This window comes from Ovis canadensis, chromosome 13 (genome assembly GCF_042477335.2).
Source record: "Ovis canadensis isolate MfBH-ARS-UI-01 breed Bighorn chromosome 13, ARS-UI_OviCan_v2, whole genome shotgun sequence".
NCBI classification, from domain to species: Eukaryota; Metazoa; Chordata; class Mammalia; order Artiodactyla; family Bovidae; genus Ovis; species Ovis canadensis.
This window is the reverse complement of record NC_091257.1, coordinates 35,448,264-35,467,955: the sequence shown is the minus strand read 5'-3', so window position 1 is coordinate 35,467,955 and position 19,692 is coordinate 35,448,264. Positions and strand designations below refer to the sequence as shown.

The 19,692-nt window shown below is 36.4% G+C and overlaps 1 protein-coding gene across 1 annotated transcript in view; it reads right to left on the bottom strand.

Moving 5' to 3' along the window:
- Positions 1–19,692, bottom strand: part of MALRD1 (MAM and LDL receptor class A domain containing 1) — a 595,589-nt gene that overhangs the window by 417,233 nt on the left and 158,664 nt on the right. The window contains exons 19-20 of the mRNA XM_069547391.1: positions 12,239–12,326; positions 1,190–1,366 (exon numbers count right to left, since the gene is read on the bottom strand). Of these exons, the coding sequence (XP_069403492.1) occupies positions 1,190–1,366; positions 12,239–12,326 (265 nt within the window). The remainder of the gene's footprint in view (positions 1–1,189; positions 1,367–12,238; positions 12,327–19,692) is intronic.

Genomic DNA, 19,692 nt, shown 5'->3' with positions numbered 1-19,692 from the left:
GTAAGCATTCATTCAGGACATTTAAAGAACTTAAAGAAACTTAACAAAACATCCCATCCAATCATCAATGACATTACTAAAATTTCTAAGCCGAACTGAGAAGAAAGTCAGTATTCACTAAAAATGCTCACTAGGTGTAATTAATTAGATTTTGTGTAAACTTTTACAAAGATAACTTTTGTGTGATTAGAAGAGGATTCTATTGTCTTCCCATGAAGAAGACTGAATACAACAGCTGCCATTATCCTACATCTGTGATACACTGTGTATCTTCCTGACCAACTTGAATTAACTACTGTCTCATCTCATTCACAGAGTGGATCAGCTTTGATTTTATGAGTTTTTTTGGCCTCGTTTAGTTTACATGTGTATTTATATTTTTTAAGTTTTAGAATTCCTTGATGAAGCTGACAAAGACAAATTAGAATGTCACTATACACTGTACTGTCTGTATGTTCTAAATCTTTAATATTATCAAGACACTTGAGTAATATTATGGTAAGTTCACATATAATCAATACTTAATAATGAGCAAGGAAGGGAAAAAATTCACAAGTGTTTCTTTCTTCTGATCCTGTGCTTTGCCTATTTAGATGCAGATTAATTTTCCTCCTCTCAGTTTGTATCTCTGACTGAGACATTCACTTTCAAGTTAAATAATTTGCCTAGATCCATTCTTAAAAAGTCATAGATTGGTAGATGCCAAGAAATGGATACCATCTTTCAACATTATATAGCTACTGGTGTCCACATGTACCAGGATTGATTTTCTTATTAACTCTGTACATTGGACATGGTATTCATTGTATATGTGTATTTTGATAATAGCAAAAGTTGAACAGATTTATCTTATTTGAGGGTATTATGCTTCTTCTCTAAATATTTCCATTTAGTGATATTGAAGAATAAAGACAAAACAAAGATGAATTTTAAAAGGGCTGGTAAATGATAGCCCTGGAATCAAGTTCATGAAAACAAGTATTTTGAATCTAAAATATTAAAGACACTTACCTCAGAAAGTATGCTGATTCTTCCATCATTTTCTATACAAATACCTTTTATATTAAGAAACTGCTTAAACTAGGTTGAAGACTCTAACTAGGACATTACAATACTACTTGAAATTACACTAGTGTTTTCTTATCTATTTTATGGCTATATTTAATACAAAATTTAGGAATTCACATACCACAGGAGGATTCATCTGATTGGTCAGGGCAGTCATATCTAAAATCACATTTCTGGATATTTTCAACACACTGACCATCAGACCTGCAAACAAATTCACTGTCTGTACAGTTGTGTGGAGGCAGTGTTACTGGAACTGTAGTTTCTGGTGGAGTTGGAAGTTTCACAGGTAAATGACCTTGAAATAATAGACAAGTATCATTTTGTAGTTTTTCCGTTTCTTTAAAGATTGCACATGATAAACTTTACTAAGTATGCTTCACATTCAACATTATAAGGAATATCTGATATCATTTGCTAATCTGCTGCACTGCTTTATGTAAGCATATAAATTGGGGTTCATGGTCTTAGTAATGACAAATAACTCTGGATATCTCTGATTATAAAAATAGTGAAAGTGCAGATGGAAATTATTGAAAACTCTTCAGAGCTCACTGAATAAATGGGAGTCTCAAGAGCAGGGCTTGGATGATCTTCAGGAACCAAAGAAATCCCAGATGCTGGCATTAGGAAGCAGAGTCAAGGTCAGATTAAACCCTCAAGTTCTCTATGTAAAGGAACTTTGTTCTTCCACTTTCACAATGAATCTAACATCTCATGTTTATTTCAGATATTCCCACATAGTTGGAATTCAAAGGCCGCAAGGCAGACCCAAACAAAAGTATTCACCCAGAAGTATTTAAATAATTAAGATAATAATTTCTGATATAACAGAATTTAGAAGAAATTTATGCAAGCTAATTAATTTAGATAGTAAGCTATTCAATAAGCATTTATTAATAACATCTCTGTATCATATACATGCTAGTTGCAGAGGATTTAAAGCCAAAGTTGTCACTGCCATAAAATACTGGGTTGGTCAAAAAGTTCATTCAGGTTTTACCATAAAATGGAATGGAAAAACCCAAACAAACTTTCTGGCCAACCCAATATTTCTCTGTTCTTTCACCATTACCTCACTGTCTTGATTACTGAAGCTTTATAATAAATCTTGAAGTCGGTAGTGTCAGTCCTCCAATTTTGTTCTCCTTCAATACTACATATTCTGGGACTTTTGCCTCTCGATATACACTTTAGATTTAGTTTTCTATATTCACAAAATAATCTACTGGGATTCTGTTTGATTGGGGTTGCATTAAGCCCATAGATCAACGTAGGAAGGACTAACATCCTGAATATAGGAAGAATTCCTCCAATGCATATTTTTGTATCCTTATCTTAAACAAACATTTTCTGTATAAAATACATACTATTATGTGTCAGAAAATTTTACATAAATAATATTCATATTTTTTGAACTTGCATTTTTGACTCAAAACATACTTTTCAGATTTCTCTCTATTGCTAAATCCAGAATTAATTCATTCATTTTAAACTGCTTTAGGGTATTCAATTAAATGAATACCCAGATTCAATATTTATTGTATGAATAGTCTGCAGCTGGTATACCTCTTCTCAAGTAGGATAGTAAGAATATAAAGTCCTACAATGGATGTGTTTGTATGTTTCTCTCTGTAAACACATGCCAGAGTATTTCCAAGACAAATCATCTTAAAATGAAATTTCAAAGTTATAGAATATGTAATTAGTCAACTTTAGTTGTTTTCAAAGGTGGTTTACCATTTCCACCCAGAAATGTGTGCATTTCTCATAGTCTAGCCAATGCGTGATATCATGAATTTCTTTTTTAATGTTTGCCACAGTAACAGTTCTGAAATAATTCCTTGATATCCTAACTTGTATTTCCCTAATTACTGAGACTTTTTAGGCCACTCAAGTATTTTACTATAGTTTTTGACTTTTCACATCGTCTGCTCTTTCTCTCTATTGAATCCATTGTCTTTTCATTAATTCACAAATTTAAATTAATCCTATATTCTCTATATTAATCCTCAATCATTTATCTATGTGAAAAATAAGTTCTCTTAATCTATGATTTGTCTTTTCATTTTGTATGATTGCCCTTCAGAATAAAAAGTTATAAATTTAATATATCAATCATTTCCTTTATGGTTTGTGCTTTAAATTTTCACTGAAAAATAATCTTCCCTGTTCTAATATCATAAATATATCTTTGATAATTTTCATGAAGTTTTGATAGCTTTACTTTTCATATTTAGATCTTTAGTCCATCTGGCCTCTATTGTTCTGTCAGTGATAAGAATCTAAATTCAATTTTTTCCACACAAATGACCACTTTTTGACCTATTAATCTATTGTGCAACTCAAACTTTTCTCGCTTATCATTTTATATTTCATTATGAAATATATTGGGCTTTCCTGGTGGCTCAGACAGTAAAGAATCTGCCTGCAACACAGGACCTGGCTTCAATCCCTGAGTCGGGAAGATCCCCTGGAAAAGGAAGTGTCAACCCACTCCAGTATTCTTGCCTGGAGAATTCTGCGGACAGAGGAGCCTGGCAGGCTACAGGCCACGAGATGGCAAAGAGTTGGACACGACTGAGCAACTAATACTTTCACTTTTTTTTCCCCATTAAATGTAATTATACATATAGAAAAATGAGTATAAAATATAGGCTTTTTTTTAAAGGATAATAAAAGTCATATGTTTACCTTCTAGTTTATGAAAATAAAGTTACAAAGAGATTTGAACCCTCCAGTGTTTCTCTGTTGGATTCCAGACCATCAATGCAATCTTTCCTGGTTCACAAAACACTGAAATTTGTGTCTTTTATTTCTTTACTTTCATTTGTGTTCATATTTTCTTCATTTGCATATAAACCAAATAAACTCTTACAGTGTTAACTTATTAGCTCATTATGTGACTAAATAACTTAACACTGTGAAATTCTTAGAATAGTGACCATATACATGTAACGCCATGTAGGTCCAGTTTAAATAAAACACTGTTGAGAATCAAACTTTAGATGAATAGACTCATTCTTTTTATAATATGCAACTTAATTTTTTCTTAACATTGTATATTCACCCACCCAAGCTAATGTATGTTCTCGCAGTTTAGGGGTTGACTGTTATATAATAGTCCACTGTATGACTATGCAACATATGTTTTCATATGTTTTGTAGCCATTATACCATCAGTGGTTCTTGAGTTGATCCTGTTCGAGGATCTGTTTGTTTGTACATTTCTCCTGATATACCTAGGTATGGAATTGCTTGGTCACAGAGCATGCACATTTAATTATAATAGATAATGCCAAACCGGGGCTTTCCTGGTGGCTCAATCTGCCTGCAATGCAGGAGACATGACTGAGTGACTAACTCACACAATGTCAAACTGGTTTCAAAAGTAGTTGCATCAATGTCTATACTCCCCAAGAATGTATAAACATTCTGGTCATATCACACATTCGTCATCCACTAGTATAGCTAAGAATTACCTGTATGTTTGTCATTTACTTTGCTGTCTATTCTCTTTTGCATCTCAGCCTTGGTTTGGCTCATTCTGTCTTATAATGCTGACATTTACATCATTCATTTGGTAAGAGTCTGGTGCAGTAAATTCATTTTTTCATTTGTTTGTGGATGTCATACTGAGTGCCTTTTGTCACCCTCATTCTTGAAAGAATTTTGCTTTGCTCTAGACCAACAGTCACTTTTTCTCAGAACTTTGCAAATAATATCCAACTGTCTTCCTAATTCCATTCTTCTGTAATTGTATTTTAATCTCTGGCTATTTTTAACATAATCTTCCTTTTTATTGTTTTTCTAATCCATTTCCATGAGCATCTGGATTTATCCTAATATTTTTGCATGAGGTTGACTAGGCTTTTTAAATCTTGAAATTCTTTGTCCTTTACTCATTACTCTCTATTCGATTAAAATGAATTAATCTTAAGTGTAGTATCTTTGTATTTGAGAGCACCAAAAGAATAATTGGAGGAAAGTGCTTTCTCCAGCTAAGATTTAAGTATTTTAACAGTCGTCTCCATTTGGAGTATTTAGCATTTCCCTCAAACAAAAGATGACAAAATTTTAAAGTTTTAAATTTAAAATAAGTCAGTTATGTGCCCAGTTTTATTTTCTAGAGACATAATAAAAAATATTAAGTTGCATAGACCACAGGCTTTGGACAAAACTTTTCCCTGGATATATGCTAAATCACGCTACAAAACTACACTAAAACAAGGATATTTCAGATTATAATCACTGAGTCTCAAATTTCTTCATTTATGCCTTGAAGAAATATTTCCAGCATTTCTAAATTTTTTTCAGAATCTGTATTTCCTTTTAAAATACAGATTTTTCCCAAAGCATAATGCTTTCATGAAATTTATTATACTGAGATAAAGGTAATGGGCACACCAAACAGCTTAGTATTAGCCGGGAAAAAGCTGCCTGTGATATCTTAAAAGCATACGCAATACAACACACACATTTTGCCACTGAAACAAATACCACACTTTGTAGAAGGAAGGGAGACTTGATCAAGCACAAATAAAGCTGGTAAGATGTGTAGGCAAAGGAGGAGAGATGTCAGGAATTCCATAACTCAGCCGGTTTGGCAGCAATAGCAAAAGCTGGTGGGAACATGGTAAAAACTGTTGCTAAGCATTCTCTGAAGAGTTAATATTGTTTCTCAATCTTAAGGTATCATCAGATGCAAGAAATGCCCCTGACTTAGTAACAACTTTCCTTGGAAAAATAAAATATGAATACCTTGGATAGTGATACTCATTCTCGTTCCTTATGCATGTTCAGTCATGTCCGACTCTTTGCGACCCCATGGACTGTATCCCACAGACTCCTCTTGGAACTTTCCAGGCAAGAATACTGGAGTGGGTTGCCATTTCCAACTCCAGGGAAACTTCCTGACTCAGAGATCGAACCTACATCTCTTGCATCTCCTGCATCGGCAGGTGAATTCTTTACAACTGTGCCCCCTGGGAAGTCCAATACTCACTCTAATAATTAATAATTCTAGTAGCTAATCAATGTAATATGCATGCTGAATTCTGAAACTTTAAACAGGTGAAAAGTACCTACTTCTGAGCATATATCTGGAGAAAAACACGATCTGAAAGGATACATGCACCCCAATGTTCATTGCAGAACTATTTACGATTTACAGACATTTACAGAGAAATGGATAAAGAAAATATGGTGCATGTATAAAATGGAATATTACACAGAATTACAAAAGAATGAAATAATGCTATTTGCAGCAAAATAGATGGACCTAGAGATTGGCATATTGAGTGAAGTCAGAGAAGGAGAAATATCACATGACATCTCTCATATATAGAATACAAAAAGAAATTAGGCAAAGAACTTACAAAACAGAGACTCACAGACTTAGGAAATGAACTTTTGGTGGCAGGGGTGGGGAAAAGGATGAGGAGAAGGGATAGTTAGGGAATTTGGGATGGATAGGTACACATAGCTATATTTCAAATGGATAACTATACAGCACATGGAACTCTGCTCAATGTTATGTGGCAGCCTGATGGGAGGGGAGTTTGGGGAAGAATGGATACATGTATATGTATGACTGAGTGCCTTTGCTGTTCACCTGAAACTATCAAAACATTGTTAATTTGCTATATTCCAATACAAAATAAAAAGACAAACAGAAAAGTATACAGGTAATTTTTCTTTCAGTTGGCAAAGAGTATGTTGTGATGCCATGTCATCACAGATCTATTCTTCCAAATAACTCAGGTATCTCACCAATAATCTTGGACACAAGAAAGAAAACTCCTGTTGCATGTGTTCTGCTGAAAGAAATGTACTTCTTGCTTTTCTGATTGAAGATGGAAGGCATAACGCAAAACAGATACTTCCTCTGGGATAATATTTTTAAATCTGAATGTCTGGTAACAATTCTTCCAAAATAATCTACTCTGAAGGTCTAACTCAAGGTGAAGGGAAAGCTATTTAGCTTTGCCATCATTCCGCATCATTATCTACCCTGGGAATAGACAACATCATCACACACTAATGCAAAGAATCATACGATTCAATTGCATGGTTAAGATTGTCTACTTTCCCTAGAAATGTAATTAATCTTGCCTAAACAGCTGTTTCTCTATTTTCCTCCTGAATTAGATTTAAAACGAGAATCTCTGTCATCAAAGTATTGAAACAAAGGCAGTACAATCCATAATTGAGAATGGATTTGAAAATTATTAGAAACAACTAGAAGTTAGAAAATGAGAGAGGAATGACCTAAAAGAGCAAGTAACAATTGTCTAGGATTAAGTGGAAAGAAACTAAGCTTACGGCATAAAAATTATTGAGGAAAAGTTATAAAGGTTTGCAGTTAAGAAGCTCAATCATTCAAGTCAAGGACATGGCAGAGGTAATGGAAAAAGTAGAACAGATGTGAGAAATATTTTAGAGTTGAGAGTTAATAGGATCCGCAAGTGGGCAAGTTTAAGGGGAAAGCCAAAGATTACTATGGTATTTCAATCCTGGGTTGCTAGAGAAAACTGAGTTCATCCAAAAGGAATAAGGGAGATATGGTGGAAAGAGTTTGATTTTGAGGAAATGGGTATAAATGAAATAATCTACTTCACTTTAGCCATTTTTGGTATAAAATAAAATTACAGGTTACAAAACTGTATTTTGGACATAAGGTCAATAGTTTGTGCTTTTTTTTTTTTTAGTTTTTATTTGTTTTGTTTCGTTAATCAAGAGGGAGAACATGTCATAGATAATGTTTATACTGAAAGCAAATCAATGTAAGTGGATTCTACATACACTGATCCCATCTCAGCTAATGTGATGTCATGACAAAACACTGACTGATAATCATCAAGAGCAATATTTTTATTAAAAGCCTAGTTTTATTTTCATTTTCATCTTATAGTAAGATTACATCAACTTCCTTTATGAGACATATGGCTTCATCAGATTCTGCAGTTTCAACCCAAAGTTTCTTTTGTTATGAAGCCAACATGAAAACCACACAGTTCAGACAGTCTTTAAAATTCCATATTTTTCTTTCAAAATGTAAACCAGAAAATTGGGACTAATGGTGTGTAACTGATATTTCACATCTCTGCCCTTGTTTCTGGCAGCTCTTTCCTCTCCACCTTGGAAACATCAGCTACAGAACACATGCAGCAGTATAATTAAAGCAGCAACAGTATCCACGATGTCTTGGTTCTCCTTATGAATTCTTTATTCCCTTCTACCACTAGGGTTACAGCCATTCTCCCTAAGTTAAGAGTGGGAGGTGATTTGGCTACTGAAATCAGACACCTTAGGTGAAAATCTCATTACAGCTTTCAACTGTGTATTCTCATCCCAGTCATCTATGCTCTTTAAGTTTCATCTTTCATATCCCTAAAATGGAAATCACTTTTTCTTCCTTGGGAGGTTAATGCATTTGATGAGCAATATAATGATAGTGGTAAGCATTCTGATCCAAAGAAGAAGACTGCATTCTGCCATTTGATAGCTAACTCAGCCTTAGACTGGCTATCTCCTTCTCAATTTGCTCCACAAAATTGGGATAACAAACACATCCAATCTATTCATCGTTCAAGGTCTCTTCAACCTGTGATGGACCAAGCACTATTCCAGATTTTTAAAAGGTTACAGAATTATATGAGATGATATGGAGAGTGATATACAATATTTAAGTGTGTGTTTTTCAATATTTATTTACTTATTTATTTATGGCACTGTTGGGTCTTAGTTGCAGCACATAGGATCTTCACCAAGGCCCATGGACTTCTCTCTAGTTGTGGCACGAGGTCTGTAGAGCACACAGACTCGGAGTTGTTGTGGTCCATGGCCTTAGTTGTACTGTAGCATGTGGGATCCCAGTTCCCCTACCAGGGATAAAACCTGCATGCCCCGCACTGGAAGGCAGATACCCAACCACTGGACCACCATGGAATACAACCATTTATCAGCTCCCTTTCTTTTAAGGACTTTCTGTATTTTCTGTCCTTGCCAAGCTCCCTGACTGTAGCAAATACTGCAATGCCCCATTGTTAGGCTTGATCACTTAACTCACTCTGACCAGTGGAAGCTAGTACACAAGGCCCTAATAGAAGCTTTAAGTGTGCTTTCTTTCTCTAACCCTCTGACTTAAAAACAGAATGTGTCAGACAAGGATTTGGTCCATCAGCCTGGGTCCCAGATAGACAGGACACACAGAATATATATATCACACAGATATATAGTTTGGAACTACATGGAATTATGGGGCTTCCCTGGTAGCTCGGTGATAAAGAATCTGCCCGCCAATGCAGGAAGATGCAGGTTTGATCCCTAGATCAGGAAAATCCCCTGGAGTAGGAAATGGCAACCCACTCCAGTATTCTTGCTCGGGAAATCCCAAGGACAGAGAAGCCTGGTGGGCTACAGTCCATGGGGTCACAAAAGAGTCAGACACAACTAAGTGCCTAAAACAATTAAAACAACATAGAATTATACAGAGATATGAACAAGAAGAGTGTATGTTTGCTGTTATTTTTCTATGCCAACTGACACACTTGAGAGCAAGAAATAAATGCTACTGGTTATAAGCCATTGAGATTTGGCTTTCAACAGAGGCTGACATATAGTATCTTACATACAGAATTAATATTTTAGCAATAGTAATAATAAACTAAAATATATAAGCACTTAAAAAAATAGACATCTCTCCACCTACCCACCCATCTATCCAATAGATGCTTATTGAGTACTACTGTGCACCATGTACTGTTTATACTACAAGATACAGCAGTGATCAAATAAAATCCCTGCTCTCATGCAACATTATTGTGGGAGAAAATCAAATTTGACTATAAGGTGATAGGTGTTATGGAGAAAAACAGGAGATGGAAAATGTCAGGTAAAGAGGTAAGAAGAGATGTGTGTATGTTTGGGAGAGAGGTGGGGTATAGGTTGAGAGAAGGTTTTACTGGAGAAGAAATTCTCTAGCAGAGATCAGAAAGGAGGAGGTGAAATGGATATCTGGAGGAAGCACATTCCAGGAGGAGGGGAAAGCAGGTATAAAAGTCCTGAGGCATAAGGGGGTTGGAGTATTCAAGGACCAGCTAAGAGGTCTTGTCATTGAGGGCCGTCAATTAGAAGCACATTGGTCAGGACTTCCCTGGTGGTTTAATGGTTAAGAAATCACCTGCCAGTGCAGGTGACATAGGATTGATTCCTAGTCCTGGAGGATCCTACACGCTGTGGGGCAACTAAGTCCATGAGTCACAACTAATGAAACCAAAGCACCCAGAGCCCATGCTCCACAACAAGAAGCCACGGCAGTGAGAAGCCTGCATTCCTCAACTTAAGAGCAGCCCCTATTCACCGCAACTAGAGAAAGTCCAGGTGCAGCAATGAAGAGCCAGCACAGACAAAAATTAAACAAATAAATTTTTAAAAATAAGGGGCTTTCAAAAAAAAGCACAGTGGTAGACGGTAAAGACAGAGCCATATATGACAGTGCCAGTCATTTATTCCTTGGATGTTATTATAAGAAGTTTGACTTTTGTTCTGAATGAGATGGATGTCATAGCAAGGCTCAGGTTAGGGTGACATGAGCTTATGTAAGTTTGAAAAGGATCATTCTGGCTGCTGTTATGAGAAGAGATTATATGGTTCAAGGGTAGAAGCAGAGATCATTTAAAAAGCAATCACAAAAATCTATACAGAGACACTTCACTGGTGATTTGGACCAAGAGGAGAGAAGCAAGGGAAATGAGAAGTGGAGTATGGATACACGTGTAGCTTAGTGGTTGATCAAATTTGTTGTGAAGTATAAGCAACTAGAGATAAATTGTCATTCACCGAGACAAGAAGGCAGGAAAAAAATGATAGGATTGAGGGGACAATGGGTCATCAAAAATTTACTTTTACACATTGAGGGATAAAGGTAAACTTGTTGAATTCTGATTTCATCCTTCCTGGCTTTCCACAGAGGGGTCTGACTCTGCAGAATTCCATGGAAACTACTACATGGAAGATGATATTAACCCTGCCAGAATGATGAGCTGGAAAATTGGAGCTGGGACATGTAGCTACAGCAGAAAGCACTGGAATCCAGCCCTCTGATTATGTCTGGGGAGGGGTAGATACTCTGATGGACCATTGTAGGTAAAGTTTTCAGCATATGAAAAGGCTCTCCTTGGATGAATGCAATTGATTTTTAAACTACCCAACCTCTGATCACTCTAAGGAGGAGACTGTGCTTCCTCGTCTCATGCAATTAAAGAGTCTACAGTCTCAATCCCAATATCACCTTCCAAGAGCTTGATATCTACCCTATTAGATCACTATGCACTGCTGGAATGAGTCTCCCTTGGGGCATGTTTGTTTTAGGTTATTTCCCTAGTTATCTTTGAGATGCTCATTACATCTAAGTTTGGATACTGAATAGGTGGTTAGTATCCAAGTCTGGAGTTCCAGCATTCTTGGGCTTCCCTGGCAGCTCAGCTGGTAAAGAATCCACCTGCAATGTGGGAGACCTGAGTTAGATCTCTGGGTTGGGAAGATCCGCTGGAGAAGGGAAGAGCTACCGACTCCAGTATTCTGGCCTGGAGAATTCCATGGACTGTATAGAGTCTCTAAGAGTCAGACACAACTTAAGTGACACTTTCTTTTTGGAGTTCAGGGGAAATTTGAGGATGGAGATATAAATCTGGAATAAATATATTAGTTTTTTAATGGAAAGAAGTCTATAACTTGGAAAGGAAATGGCTGGCAGCAATCTTCAGGAATGTTTAAAGTGCAGCTTGAGAGTAAGACATCACTGAAGGTAACTGAATGGTTACTAAAGTTTCCAAAACAATGTAATTACAAAGCAATCAGTTCAGTTATTATAACTGCCCCCCCCACCCAATATTATAGAATTACTGTTTAACTTCAGACACATTTTCCTAATACTTTGAATGTGATGGGATGTATACACAACTGATTCAAACCTCTTTACTATGTTTGCAAAGAGTTTGATGAATTACAAAGATTTGCAACCTTTTCCAGGGTTAATATATTAAAAGAATAGAGAGAAGCGAGAATATTTGTGGAATATTTCTGGAAATGAAATATTGATTTCCTTGGAATTTTATTCAAGTAAACAGGCTTGAAAGCAGTCATACATTGAAATATCCTTCCTTACCAGGGTAGAGAGTGCAGTCCATAAATGACAAGTCATCAATTGCAATGTCTCCAGTAAAGCCATCTCCCACTGAAGCCTCCACCAAAATCTAAGGACAATATAAGAAATGTGTTGATATTGTGAAGGAAATTCATTTATGGATACACATGGTTGAAAAGGAATTCAGAATTTACCTAAAGACAATCTCCTCTTCTGAACCATTAAAATCATACTTTGTAAAACTCTCCATAAGCAGGCACCTTGTCTCTCTACCAAATACTTCCAGTCATAGGAAGCTCCACACCTTACTGGGCCCATTATATCCATGAAGCCCACTTTCACCCTGTTTCTGGTGAAAGTTTTGATTTTTTGAGACTTCAGTGTATCAGACCGATGTCTACTTCTTTATGACTTTCCATCATTAATTCTAGACTTGTCTTGCTTTCCTCCGAGCCTTTAAGGCAAATTACTGAACCTCTGCCCAGCGTTGCCCTAGTAGCTCATCTGTTTCCAAGGTTAAATCTCTTCATCCTTCAAGAAACCCAATTTGTTGCCAGAGGTACTTGCTAGACTGCACATTGTGAAGAGCTTTAAAATTTTTCTCACATCGACCTTATTCTGTAACACTTTATGAAACCGGCTAATCGTTATTAGATCTCCTTCAGAACCACATTAATCACAGTGAACTCAGATGACATCGGTGCTGTTATACGAGCTGCAATTCCACTGCAACTCCAGTAAAATATGAAATACTGACAAACCACGATAGTATATGGCAGATTGTAATTAGGGCTGAGATTTACTATAGCAGAATTAATCATGATGAATTATTTTAATACTCATGCAAATATGTTGCACACTTACTAGGAATTCTGCTATATAATGAAGAACAGTAAGCAAACTCATAAAAACACATTCCATTTTTCCACTAGTATAGGAATATATGTTTCTGTTTCATTTTTCTTCACAAATGCTATATATGGAAATTGAAATTTTATTTCATTCTTCAAAGTCTATCCTCCACTAAAAGTTGTTTCATACATTATTCATGCCATAAAGATAATTAAAAGGTCAAATTACTGACCTGAAGCCTCTTGACATCTTCCACCAGCTTTCTAGATTTTCTCCAGAATTACTAGAATTTTCTCCCTGATATGTCACTAAGGAAATTAATCAATTTGGAAAAGGTTTATGTATTCAACTAATGGGCAAATATAGTCCACCTAACACTGTCTGAATAACAGGAAGTCTGCTGTTTCAAAATGGATCACTGCAAATATAAAATGCACCCTTCTTTTCACCATTAGCACGATTTAAAAAAAACATTACAGGGGGAGAAAACAGGAACACAAATGTATTCTAATAAACAAAAAGCCAGCAGTCAGAATTTGACAGAAAACACTATAATAAAATATCTCTTATTTTATAGAAAATAAAGACAGCAGTTGGGTGAACAATAAGAAAAAGGTGTGAGGACTGATTAATAACTATACATTAATTAATTACTAATACATTCCTTGGATCAGTATCACTGCAATACAACAGAGGACATGGTAACAAGAGGCTCAGAAGATCTAAGAAAAAGGAAAAATTAGGATAAATAAAAATAAGCTTTACTAACTTGGCTATACTGATCATGCTTATCTTGCTTCATTCATGAGAAGGAATAGAAAATTGATATAATAGAATCTCAAGCCTATGATAAGCACAACTGTACATATAAATATCTATAAGCTAACTGTATGGGTATATAACCATACATAGCTCCATTCGAGTGGGTGGGTGGGCTCAAGTGTCCCAAAGCATTCCTTTTGCTGTCTTTATATAGTCACAAATTCAAGAATTGGCCATTTGAGAAAGTTACAAATTCTTTCATTTACAGTCCACACCAGGTAAGCAGCATTTGTGAGTGGATGCTGTCTATACAAGGAGCATTGCATTGGGGTTACTTCGTATTACACAATAAGCATTTTGATAATGTTTCTACTAGCACTGTCAGTGGGAAGACAGAAATAATCCGTGGCAGAGGACAGTTGGGTCTTGCGCTAAGACAAAAATTAACCATAATTTTTACCAAAATATCTTCAATTTCCTAACCTCTAAATGGTAGCATTCTTGAGAAAGAATGAATAATTTCAAGCTGAGATACTAAAAAAGTCAATTTGCATGTATAACTGCAGTCTCAGCCTCTTTTGAATATTTAATTAAGGCAGACATTAAAAAAGCCTACTTGATAATCATATCTTGAGAAAAGTTATGAATGTTAAAGTTCAATTCTACTTCTGTCCTGTATTTATTTCAGTCTTGCAAAAAGCTTTGCAAATTATCCTAAGAAACTAGTCACAAGAAAGCAAACCCAAGTGTCTCTATTCTGGAAAATTCACTTTCTCTCTTGGTGTTTTTCCCAGAATAAATGAAAGGATATTAAAACACTAATGTTATTGTATGCAAGGCAGTATTGCCACTCTGAACATTAGGGAAGCCAAATTTTCCTCCTAAGTTTCATTAGCACCTTACTGAATGACTTAAAAGGCAATTGAAAATTCCAGTTCAGTCTGAATGACCTGCATTATGTGCAGAGGCTAATTCTACTTACATGAGAACTATTACTGGCTTGAAATTTTTATAAAGTAATCCAGCCCTTTTAAGTTGTTCTTTTCATGGGCTATTGCATGCTCCAAATAAAGATGGAGTGGTCTTGTCAGCTACATAGGAAATTTTAGCTCTAACATAGCCAAAAACTCTTATATTAATAAGCCTCTAAAGGCTTGTCTGAATAGATTCTTTTCCATATTGAGGAAACCGAGTTATTCACTGAAGTGTTTACATGATATAGAAACTAATCATTCATATGTAAGACAGAATTTAATCATATTTTTTACGAAAATACCTTCAATTTCCTAACATATGCATATTAATTCATAAGTGAGTTATATATATGTACATATGTACATATACACATACACATACACTATTAACTCAAAAGAAAGAAAAAATGGAATGGAGTCAGCCTGTCACTTAGTTTAACCACCCTGCATTGGGGAAAAAGTTACAAAATTCTAGGATAATATATATCAATTTTTAATATAACTCATCTTCAGAAAGACTTGAAATTCTTGCTTAAAACTTATAAAAAGCACAAATCCTGTGTGGAACAACTGGAAATCCAATGCATTGATGATGGGAATTCAAAATGATATAGTCACTATGAAAAATAGTTTGGCAAAAATAAACCCATGCACTTAATGGTGAATTAATGAATGACAAAGGAGGTAAGAATATACAATGGAGAAAAGATAGTCTCTTCAACAAGTATTTCTGGGAAAACTGACAGCTACATGTTAAAGAATGAAATCATAACATTCTCTAACACTATATACAAAAATAAACTCAAAATGGATTAAAGACCTGAGATCAGAAACCATAAAAGTCCTAGAGGAAAGCATAGGCAGAACACTCTTTGACAAAAATCACAGCAAAATATTTTTAAATCTGTCTTCTAAAACAAAAATAGAATAAAAAGAGAAACACATTGGACCTAGTTAAACTGAAAAGCGTTTGCACAGCAAAGGAAACCATCAGCAAAATGAAAAGAAAACCTGCTGAATGGGAGAAGATTTTTGCAAATGATGTGACCTACAAGGAGTTAATATCCAACATATATAAACAGCTTCTACAACTCAACATCAGGAAAACAAACCACCTAATCTTTAAAAATGGGCAGAAGAGCTGAATTTTCCTAAGAGGAAATGCAGATGGCCAACATGCATAGGAAAAGATGCTCCACATCACTAAGCTCCAGGATAATGCAAATTAAAACCATAATGAGATACCACCTCACACTCGTCCAAACAGCTATCATCAACAAGAACACAAGTAACAAATGTTGACTAGGTTGTGGTGAAAAGGGAACCCTCCTACCCTGCTGCATGTGTATGTGTGCTCCATCATGTCCAATTCTTTGTGACCCTGTATACTGCAGCCCACCAGGTTCCTCTGTCCATGGGATTTTCCAGATAAGAGTAGCAGAATGGGTTTCCATTTCCTTCTCCAGGGGTTCTTCCCAACCCAGGGATAGAACTCAAGTTCTCTGCATTGGCATGTGGGTTCTTAACCACTGAGCCACCTGGGAAGCCCTCCTACACTGTTGGTGGGGATGTAAACTGGCAGAGCCACTATTGAGTTTTCTCAAAAAACTAAAACTAGCATATGACTCAGCTTATATATATCTAAAAAAAAAAAACAATATTTCTTCTTGTCAGGCTTCACAATATACGGATTGGTAAGAATTCAGTTTTTCTGTACAAGTCTACTTTGACATTGTGCCAACTGTTCCCCTGGTTACTAAGAAGGAAAAAAAGTCTTCCCTATCCTGGCGTTTCTCATCATTAATAACAGAAGAGACTAAATGGTGATGGTTCATTTCTTGTGAACTTAGTTTAACTCCAACAGTGCTTTCAAGTAGAAAAGTGAAAGTGGCTCAGTTACATCCAACTCTTTGCAACCCCATGGACTATACAGTCCACGGAATTCTCCAGGCTGGAATACTGGATTGGTTAGCCTTTCCCTTCTCCAGGCAATCTTCCCAATCCAGGGATCGAACTCAGGTCTCCCAAACTGCAGATGGGTTCTTTACCAGCTGAGCCACAAGGGAAGCCCAAGAATACAAATACTGGAGTGGGTAGCCTATCCCCTCTGCAGCAGATCTTCCCAACCCAGAAATGGAACAGGGGGGGAAGCCTGTGTCAAGTAGAATAAGTTGCCAAATATTTCTTAAAAAAAAAAAAAAGATTTTCTTGATGTGAACCATTTAAAAAGTCTTTATTGAATACATTATTTCCTCTGTTTTATATTTTGGCTTTTCAAGATCTTAGCTTCACAATCGGGGATCGCACCTGCACTCCCTGCATTGGAAGGCAAAGTCTTAACCATTGTACCACCAGGGAAGTCCCAGCAAATACTTCTAAGGCAGGATATTTCTCAAGAAGATACTGCCTGTAATTGCTGCAGTCCCCTTTACTCTCTATCACACCTAACTCTAAGGCTGACAGTCAGTTGCCATGAATTATTTTACACCATTACCAGTTCTCTTAATTCACATCCCTTGCCTGGTTTCCATGGGCACTTGGGTTTGCAATTCCTTGTGCATGCTAGTTAGGTTAGAAAACATGAAGGGTCTAGACTTTACCCTACTTTCAAGCTAACAAGTTAGGCTGTCACTGTTTCCTATACATACACTGAGAGAAGACACAGGAGATTTGACTTAGAGAGATGGCAAAAAGCATCAGCCAGAGAAATGTCTTCCATTGCTTTCCCATTTCCTGCAGGGAAACATGATATGTGCCAGGCATTTTTCTGCATGAGTGGTGGGCTGCATCATAAAAGAAGAACCCCATTTTTGATTGAGTCATTTATTTTTCTGGAATCGAGCTGCAGGAGTTGCTTGTATATTTTTGAGATTAGTTCTTTGTCAGTTGTTTCATTTGCTATAATTTTCTCCCATTCTGAAAGCTGTCTTTTCACCTTGCATATAGTTTCCATTGTTGTGCAGAGGCTTTTAATTTTAATTAGGTCCCATTTGTTTATTTTTGCTTTTATTTCCAATATTCTGGGAGGTGGGTCATAGAGGATCCTGCTGTGATTTATGTCAGAGGGTGTTTTGCCTATGTTCTCCTCTAGGAGTTTTACAGTTTCTGGTCTTACATTTAGATCTTTAATCCATTTTGAGTTTATTTTTATGTATAGTGTAGGAAAATGTTCTAGTTTCATTCTTTTACAGGTGGTTGACCAGTTTTCCCAGCACCACTTGTTAAAGAGATTGTCTTTTCTCCATGGTATATTCTTGCCTCCTTTGTCAAACATAAGGTGTCCATAGGTGTGTGGATTTATCTCTGGGCTTTCTATTTTGTTCCATTGATCTATATTTCTGTCTTTGTGCCAGTACCATACTGTCTTGAAGACTGTGGCTTTGTAGTAGAGCCTGAAGTCAGGCAGGTTGATTCCTCCAGTTCCATTCTTCTTTCTCAAGATTGCTTTGGCTATTTGAGGTTTTTTGTATTTCCTTACAAATTGTGAAATTATTTGTTCTAGCTCTGTGAAAAATACCATTGGTAGGGATTGCATTGAATTATAGATTGCTTTGGGTAGTATACTCATTTTCACTGTATTGATTCTTTCCATCCATGAACATGGTATATTTCTCCATCTATTAGTGTCCTCTTTGATTTCTTTCACCAGTGTTTTATAGTTTTCTATATTTCTCCAAAGAAGACTAACAGATGGCTAACAAACACATGAAAAGATGCTCAACATCACTCATTATCAGAGAAATGCTAATCAAAACCACAATGAGGTACCATTTCATGCCAGTCAGAATGGCTGCTATCCAAAAGTCTGCAAGCAATAAATGCTGGAGAGGGTGTGGAGAAAAGGGAACCCTCTTACACTGTTGGTGGGAATGCAAACTAGTATAGCCACTATGGAGAACAGTGTGGAGATTCCTTAAAAAACTGGAAACAGAACTGCCTTATGACTCAGCAATCCCACTTCTGGGCATACACACCAAGGAAACCATAATTGAAAGAGACATGTGCATTGCACGTGATCATTGCAGCACTGTTTATAATAGCCAGGACATGGAAGCATCCTAGATGTCCATCAGCAGATGAATGGATAAGAAAGTAGTGGTACATATACACAATGGAGTATTGCTCAGCCATTAAAAAGAATACATTTGAATCAGTTCTAATGAGGTGGATGAAACTGGAGCCTATTATACAGAGTGAAGTAAGCCAGAAAGAGAAATACCAGTACAGTATACTAACACATATATATATGGAATTTAGAAAGATGGTAATGATAACCCTGTATGCAAGACAGTAAAAGAGACACAGATGTATAGAACAGTCTTTTGGACTCGGTGGGAGAGGGAGAGGGTGGGATGATTTGGGAGAATGGCATTGAAACATGTATAATATCATATAAGAAATGAAACGCCAGTCCAAGTTCGATGCATGATACTGGATGCTTGGGGCTGGTGCACTGGGATGACCCAGAGGGATGGTACGGGGAGGGAGGTGGGAGGAGGGTTCAGGATGGGGAACACGTGTATACCCATGGCAGATTCATGTTGATGTATGGCAAAACCAATACAATATTGTAAAGTAATTAGCTTCCAATTAAAATAAGTAAATTTATATTAAAAAAAGAAGAACCCCAACATTGGGAGATTCTAGCTGTTATAAGCTGCTGGCACAACTGAAGGACAAGGAGGAGGAGGAGGTGATGCAGGATGGGAGGAAGGGGATGGGCTCTAGGTAGGTTAAGTAACTGTGGAACACAAGCAAATGTCCCAGGGTAAACTCTGTGCAATAGATTATTTGCTCAGAAGCTGAACAAGACAGGACATACAAAATGCATGGAGCAGCCTGGGTGGAAGGGGAGTTTGGGAGAGAATGGATACGTGTATATATATG